The sequence below is a fragment of the Hippocampus comes genome, unplaced genomic scaffold (assembly GCF_001891065.2).
Source record: "Hippocampus comes isolate QL1 unplaced genomic scaffold, H_comes_QL1_v1.1 scaffold49, whole genome shotgun sequence".
NCBI classification, from domain to species: domain Eukaryota; kingdom Metazoa; phylum Chordata; class Actinopteri; order Syngnathiformes; family Syngnathidae; genus Hippocampus; species Hippocampus comes.
Window position 1 is genome coordinate 287,434 of NW_017804830.1, and position 7,592 is coordinate 295,025.

General features: G+C 53.1%; 2 protein-coding genes across 4 annotated transcripts in view; one reads left to right on the forward strand and one right to left on the reverse strand.

The window, feature by feature from the left end:
• The first annotated feature begins 779 nt into the window (after positions 1-779).
• aamdc (adipogenesis associated, Mth938 domain containing) lies at positions 780-4,649 on the forward strand. 3 transcript variants are annotated; one of them, XM_019867472.1, is made up of 4 exons: positions 780-1,233; positions 3,328-3,476; positions 3,551-3,646; positions 4,170-4,649. In XM_019867472.1, the coding sequence occupies exons 1-4, from the start codon at positions 879-881 to the stop codon at positions 4,308-4,310; spliced, it is 741 nt and encodes a 246-aa protein (XP_019723031.1). In that variant the 5' UTR covers positions 780-878; the 3' UTR covers positions 4,311-4,649. The 3 variants fall into 3 exon arrangements, with proteins under 3 accessions (XP_019723031.1, XP_019723040.1, XP_019723051.1); XM_019867481.1 differs by having other exon boundaries at positions 3,328-3,425; XM_019867492.1 differs by lacking the exon at positions 780-1,233 and adding an exon at positions 2,627-2,833 and having other exon boundaries at positions 3,327-3,476.
• The window catches only part of ints4 (integrator complex subunit 4), a 10,461-nt gene continuing 7,457 nt past the window's right edge, over positions 4,589-7,592 (reverse strand). Inside the window, 8 exon segments of the mRNA XM_019867518.1 lie at positions 4,589-5,250; positions 5,454-5,574; positions 5,662-5,805; positions 6,159-6,318; positions 6,426-6,485; positions 6,990-7,120; positions 7,211-7,291; positions 7,545-7,591. Coding sequence (XP_019723077.1) covers positions 5,060-5,250; positions 5,454-5,574; positions 5,662-5,805; positions 6,159-6,318; positions 6,426-6,485; positions 6,990-7,120; positions 7,211-7,291; positions 7,545-7,591 — 935 coding nt within the window. The 3' untranslated portion in view covers positions 4,589-5,059.

Genomic DNA, 7,592 nt, shown 5'->3' on the forward strand with positions numbered 1-7,592 from the left:
GACCCGCTGCCGGCCGGCCGGACGGCGCCGTCGGGCTTGGCGCAGCTGGCGTGCCACAGCGTGCAGCAGCAGCGCGCCAGCCGGCAGCTGTTGGCCTCGGTGTCGCGCTCGCTGGAGACGCTGGCGCAGTCGCTGCAGCTGCTGGTGGAGAGCCAGCAGGAGTTTGTCAACGAGTCGCTGACGCTGCAGCGGGAGACGCTGGGCGTGCTCAAGACCTTCTCGGGCGCCGCGCTGGCCGTGCTGAGAGACGCCAAGGCGCAAGGCCCCGCCCTCAGGCCCGACAAGATGGACGCCGGCGCCTCGGGTCGGGCCACATGAGCCCGTGGCTGTTGCAAAAAAAAAAACAAAAACCTTGGAAACATTTGCCAAGGAGGCCCGGGCTCTGTAATGTCCACCAAAATCCAAGTTGAATCGATCAGAAAGAGCTTTTGGGATTCGCCGAGACACAAACAAGCTTTGAAAGGTGTTTTTAGCATCCGATTTCCCAGGGACGATTTCTTTCGTTCCACAGAAGGCGAAAATAAGGTTGGCGGCTTTGGCTAAACAATTTCTTCGTGAGCGAGGCTTTGAAATGCTCCGCTAGGTCTCATTGAAATCGAGCTGTCAAAAAAAAAAAAAAAAAGGTGGCCCAGAGCTTCCTGGACCAGTGTCACTACCAAAGTTCCATTTCAAACGAAACGGCCAGGTAACGGAAGAAGCGTTCTGGGAAGGCGCCAAGGCGCGGCCGCGCGTCACGTCAAGCGGTCAGACGGGCCAAATTGCCGCCTTTTGTCAACACGGGAATTTGAGGTTTGCAGCCATATTGTTGCTGTTCGCGGTGCGCATGAGCGCTGGCATTCTTCACAGTAGTTTAAAAAAAAAAGATTGATCACAAAAACATGAACTCCAATGAAGTGGTCCTATCATTGAATGTCCAGGGGCTAATTTTAACAAATGTTCACAGGTTTGTAATTTGCGAGACACACATGACAATAAATTCGTACCTCTCCGTAAAAGGCACAAAGTGTCGTTTTGGCGCAAGCTGGTGGGCGCACCGAAAGTTGTCAAGTCAAACGTGGCTTTGCTTCTGCTCCTGCCGGGTTGACGTCAGACGCTCGCTCACGCAGAACGGGAGCGGCTCCGGCCGCCGCGAGGATTTGGGGGCGTGTGCAGTGACGTTCATTCCGGATCCTACCGTCACCCAACTTGAACTTGCGAGAAGATTCGACGACGAAGCGAAAACCTCTGCAGGTGGCTTGATCGGTTCCTTCCTTTTTCCTCCACTCACAAACAGGAAGCCCTCGACGCGCAAAAAGGCGTCCTTTCAACTCCGAGCCTTACTATACATGGTCGTTTTTTTCGGCTAAAAGCGCCTTACTATACATGGTCGTTTTTTTTCCGAAAAAAACGCCTTACTATACATGGTCGTTTTTTTCGGGTTAAAACGCCTTACTATACATGGTCGTTTTTGTCGTCTAAAAACGCCTTACTCTACATGGTCGTTTTTTTTCCGAAAAAAACGCCTTACTATACTTGGTCGTTTTTTTCGGCTAAAAACGCCTTACTATACATGGTCGTTTTTTTCCCGAAAAAAACGCCATACTATATATACATGGTCGTTTTTTTCGGCTAAAAATGCCTTACTATACATGGTCGTTTTTTTCGGGTTAAAACGCCTTACTATACATGGTCGTTTTTTTCGGGTTAAAACGCCTTACTATACATGGTCGTTTTTTTCGGGTTAAAACGCCTTACTATACATGGTCGTTTTTTTCGGGTTAAAACGCCTTACTATACATGGTCGTTTTTTTCGGGTTAAAACGCCTTACTATACATGGTCGTTTTTTTCGGGTTAAAACGCCTTACTATACATGGTCGTTTTTTTCGGGTTAAAACGCCTTACTATACATGGTCGTTTTTTTCGGGTTAAAACGCCTTACTATACATGGTCGTTTTTTTCGGGTTAAAACGCCTTACTATACATGGTCGTTTTTTTCGGGTTAAAACGCCTTACTATACATGGTCGTTTTTTTCGGGTTAAAACGCCTTACTATACATGGTCGTTTTTTTCGGGTTAAAACGCCTTACTATACATGGTCGTTTTTTTCGGGTTAAAACGCCTTACTATACATGGTCGTTTTTTTCGGGTTAAAACGCCTTACTATACATGGTCGTTTTTTTCGGGTTAAAACGCCTTACTATACATGGTCGTTTTTTTCGGGTTAAAACGCCTTACTATACATGGTCGTTTTTTTCGGGTTAAAACGCCTTACTATACATGGTCGTTTTTTTCGGGTTAAAACGCCTTACTATACATGGTCGTTTTTTTCGGGTTAAAACGCCTTACTATACATGGTCGTTTTTTTCGGGTTAAAACGCCTTACTATACATGGTCGTTTTTTTCGGGTTAAAACGCCTTACTATACATGGTCGTTTTTTTCGGGTTAAAACGCCTTACTATACATGGTCGTTTTTTTCGGGTTAAAACGCCTTACTATACATGGTCGTTTTTTTCGGGTTAAAACGCCTTACTATACATGGTCGTTTTTTTCGGCTAAAAACGCCTTCCCATACATGGTTGTTTTTTTTGGCTAAAAACGCATTACTATACATGTTGTTTTTCTTCCGGATCCTACCATTACCCAACTTGAACTTGCGAGAAGATTCGACGACGAAGCAAAAACCTCTGCAGGTCGCTTGATCGGTTCCTTTTGCCTCCACTCACACGAACAGGAAGCCCTCGACGCGCGAAAAGGCGTCCTTTCAACTCCGAGCGCTGACTCGTCAAGTGGCGTGGTTTCGACCCGCCCAACACACGCACACAAACCATTTGGGGACCGGACAAGTTGCAGGTTTATTTTGAAGTTTGGCAACAAACTTATTTTAATAATGGCTTCATCCATTGATATTTTAATGAACGAATCGGAAAAAAAAACCAAACCTTTTTTCGAAAACCTGGCCAAAAGAATGAAGTTGTCGAATTGACAGTCCAGAAAAGGCACAGACGTAAATGACTTCTGGTGTCATTGTTTTCCAAAGTAAAAGAGATTTCCAAATGTCTCCAAGTGAAACCACATTAGGCCTTCATGGAGGACGACTGAAATCGGAGACAAATCAAATCCAAGCGAGTTCAACGCCAACAAGAACAGCCCACACACACACACACACACACACACAGATTGTAGCATCGCTAACGTGATCATTTTATGACGAGTTTCACCATTTAACTTGATACAAAAAATCCAGTCCATCAGTATTTCGGTTAGCGCTTTGCCAGCTGCTCATGGCTCGTTTCCGCGATGGGCGGGCGCCCCTGGTGACGTGAGCCTCTTGTTTATTTTAGCCCAGCGCGGCACTTCCCCAGCATGTCGTCGCCGGAGATCGTGTCGCTGTCTTGGGGTCGCATGGCGGTGAAGGGGGCGCCGTCGCCTTACAAGGACTGCAAGGTTTGGCCCGGGGGCAGCCGGGCGTGGGACTGGCGCGAGACCGGCACCGAGGTGGGCTGCGTCGGCGGACGCTTTGCCCGCGCCCGCGTTGCGTGTCAAAGCCTGATTTGGCCTCTGCTCGCCAGCACCGACCCGGGGTTCAGGTGGCCGACGTGCAGGAGGTGCTGGACAAAGGAGTGGACTTGCTGCTCATCGGCCGAGGCATGAACATGGCCCTGCAGGTGACGCACACGAACGAATGAACGAAAGAAGCGGGCGCTCCAGTTGCGAGCAAAGCAAGGCAGGAATGCCCGCAAGCCAGCGGCGATCGCAGCGTCGCATTTTCGGACGAAAGGAGGCCGACGCGCCGAGCACAACGTTGTCTTTTTTTCGAAAGAAGCGCAATCCCACTGAAAACAAGTGTGAGTTTGAAAGCAGAGTTTCAAACGAGAGCTCAGGTGTCAAAGTAGGCTTTGAAATAAGCAATTGGCTTTCAAAACCGGCTTACAGAGTCAAGTTAGTGTTTCAAACTAGTGCAATTTCCGGTTGGGCTTTGTAAGTAAGGTTAAGGTTGTCATCGAGGGTTGGCTCCAAGCTCTGAGGGAGGCCACAGGATGCTTGTTTCCACCGAGTCGCAATTTGAGGTCTTTGCAAACGTTTTTGCGGGTCACCTTCTGAGTCTTGACTGGCTTTGAGGGACGTTCCCTAAACATGAAGCACAATGAAGCGGCAAGTCTTCCTTCTCAGTTGACTGCCCCCCCCCAGGTGCCGCCATCCACGGTGGAGCGTGTGACGGCGACCGGCGTCCAAGTGCGAGTCTTGCAGACGGAGGCGGCCGTGGCCGAGTACAACCGCCTGGCCAGGGGCGGAGCCAATGTGGGTGGAGTCTTCCACTCCACGTGCTGAAGGGACGCCGTTGACGTCGCCGCCACCCTTGGGTGACTGACTGCAGCAAGACTGGAACCCCCCACCCCAACCCATCCGTCTGCAATATCATGCTTGAGCAAATCTGGGTGTGATCGCTTCATTTAGTAGAACGGAACAAATTCAAGTTTGCTTCTACTGTTCCCTTTGTGGCCACCGGGAGGCAATGATCAAAACAAGAAAACTTCTTCTTTTCCTCCTCCGACTCACTACGCTGCAGAGGAAATGTCACCACCCTGAGTCATTCACGGTCTCACATACACGTTGAGTTTTTATTTTTCTCCAAAAACAAATGCAAATAAACATGAGATTGGTGGTTAACGAACGATCGATTCCCCGCAGAATCTGCAAATCTAATCGGCATATGTTGAACAGGAAGTTTGTGTTGTCTGTCTACAAGTGCTGCGCCACCATTTGGCTTGAAACATCTGTTGCTTCTCGAATGAGCAAATGCCAAACGTTAGCCCGTCTGCGGCACTTTCCACGACGCGTCGTTCTTAAGCTTCGTCCCGGGCCGCTGCTTGTTATCGAGTGCGTTTGGATCCCGCGGCAGCACGGCCACAAGCGCGTCCAAATGGTTTCCGGCGGATGACCTCTGCAAATAAAGCCACGAGGTCGTTGTTACGCGCCTCATCGGAGCACAGATTTCGAGAGTGCGCGTGAGAATGAAGGCGACGACGAGGGCGTTGATCCGTGCACCTGGCGGTCCTTTGGCGTCGCTACTGTTAGCATTAGCGCCGGGCAGGCTTGGGCATGATAAAGACTTTGACGGGGTCGCTGAAGGCGATGGTTCCCTCCACGGCGCTCTCCGCCGGCGGGAGGCCGTCCAGGCTGTCGCTCCACGCCAGCTTGGAGTCGCCCGCAGAAGAGGAGCAGGAGGAGCTGTAGGCCAGCAGGAGGCGCAACTCCACCTGAGAAGGCTCTGAGACAGACAGACAGACAGAGAGGGAGGGAGGGCGTCAGGTGGACCGATGCGCTTTCTGCAGGTCGTAGCGGTCGAGGAGCCCGATCGGCGATATTGCTTTGCGACAGAAAGGAAAATACTTGACGAGCGTTAGAAAGCAAACGAGGCCAGGCTGGATGCGAACGGCTCGAAGCGAGATCGGCCGCGGGCCGGCGTCTCACCCGTCCAGGCGCCGTGCGACAAGTAGACCTGCGTGATGAGCCTGTGCCGCTGCGGTCCCGGCTTGCGGAAGTCCCCCGGCTTGGGGTGGATCACGTGACTCTGGCCGTCGGGATAAAGAACCTGGAGGGGGACATTGGCTAGATTTTGGAAAACCGCGTTGGGCCGGAACCTCCCGTGGGACACTTTTTTTTTGGGGGGTGGGTTTACCTCCACTTTGACAGAGTTGTGGGGGTCGCGGACGTGCTCCAGAGTAGCGTCGACGTCCAGCGCCACCACCAGGCCGGACGTGAACTTGAGCGGGTTGTCCGACTCTCCCGTGGGCTCGATGATGTTGGCCGTGGCTCGATGGATCTGCGCAAACCAATTCGGCCCATCAGGCTGTGACCAGGCTTCCAAGAGCTCCTTAGTTAGTTGCTTTGTTTTGTCACCCCACACCCCAACCCCAATAGTGTTGGTCGAGTTCCAAGGATGGGGGGGAGGGGGGGGGGGTGCCCAAGCAACGTGTGCTTAAGTAAGGCAAATTGTCAAGTGGTTGTTTGAGCTTCACTTCTCCTGCACAGATGCACGGCGAGAAGAAAAACAATCCATTTCATTCACTCAGGTGTGATCTGACTTCTTTTATATCGAGTGCCGCCCGCCTTCTCCTTTTAAAAAGCCGAGTTTAGGCGGCAAAGGAGGGGCGACGGCGTCGCGATGGGCGGCACCTGAGGCGGAAGGCTGAGCTGCAGCGGGGCGCTCCGCCTCAGCGACGTCTCCAGGATCCGGAGCAGCTCGGACGGCTTGCGGGACGCCGGGCGCGGCGCCGCCTCGGCCAGCTTGCCGGCGAAGCCGTCCTGGAGGAGCGGGAGCTCGGCCGCAAACAGCCTGCGCGGGGGCACCGAGGCGGCGCTCGTCAAGGCTCGGCGCTTCGGGCAACGCTCGCGGATGCCGGCCTGGCGCTCGGCATGAGCGCGACGAGGCGGAAAACGCACCTGTGGAAGCCGTCCAGCTCCTGCAGGAACTTTTCGCAGACGCCGACGACGGGATCCTGCCTGCGGACGACAAAGACAAAAAGTGGCATCGCTCCAAGCCGACAAACACATTTTCCTTCGCCGCACCAAAATGATTTGACCCAATGGAAAACGGACACGCGGCAAACTCGAGCGAAGGCTAATTCCAGGAAGGATGGTCCTGGAAACAAACATGAGCTCAGAGGCTTCATTTAGGGCAACGCTCGTCGCATTTGCGAAAAATAAAAGCTTGAAAAACAAATTGAAATTGGGGGGGGGGGAAGATGGTACGTGGAAAAAAAGCTCCGATGACAAAGGGCTGCCTTCCTCACAATATTGACGACATCCCCTGATCTTGACGCCAGAGGAAGAACTGCCCCCCCCCTAAAAAAAAATCCATCTTGGGGGGGAATCAGAAACCTCGAGAAGGGGCCGCAGATGGGCGGGAATCCCCCTTCCAGGATGAGCGGGCGGCAACGGATGCCGAGCGGCGCTATCGAGCGCTGGCCACAAGAAAGTCCCTCCCACCAGAAGCGAGCGACTGACCCGTGTGCGCCGCGCGCGCTGAGAACCAGCTGCAGCGCTTTGGCCTGCAGCCGCACGTGATGGATGACGGCCACCTGGCTGCTCTCCAGGCCGCTGTACATGAACTCCAGCTTGTAGGTCTCCTCCACAACCTGCAACGCACGCACGCACACACGCGCAGCCGTGAGCGGCGCGCACACAGCGGGGCTGGAAAAGGTCGGCTATCATTGGGGCTTCGCGACCTGTCGGGTGGCCGCCGGCGCCGTGCCGCTGCGCTCGGGGCAGAGAGGCACCGGCGTGTTCCACAGCTTCTCGTGCAGAGCCTGAAGGAAAAGCAAGGCACACACGCACACACACATGAACACGGTCGTCACCATCAGGGCGGCTGCTTTGCATCCATCGCGGTCGGCTCAATTTCTTTTTGGAAACCGATGCCTTCGACGGAAGCGACTTTTTCAATGAGTGGCCGGTGTGGTCATTGCTTCCGAGGGGGGGGGAAGAGAAACCATTGTTTGAGGTTTTTTGTTTTGTTTTGTTTTCCCCAGACAGGCTGAAGCAATCTTGTTGTGGGGCGACCTTGAGGAGGAGAAGCTGGCAGCGCCGGTACGTGGCGCAGAAGTCAGG

Coding starts and splice junctions, on each gene's coding strand:
- aamdc (XM_019867472.1), top strand. CDS start 879: ATGAACTCCAATGAAGTGGTCCTATCATTGAATGTCCAGGGGCTAATT. Junction 1,234..3,327: donor AGCGAAAACCTCTGCAGGTG/GCTTGATCGGTT, acceptor ATTTTAGCCCAG/CGCGGCACTTCCCCAGCATG. Junction 3,647..4,169: donor GCATGAACATGGCCCTGCAG/GTGACGCACACG, acceptor GCCCCCCCCCAG/GTGCCGCCATCCACGGTGGA.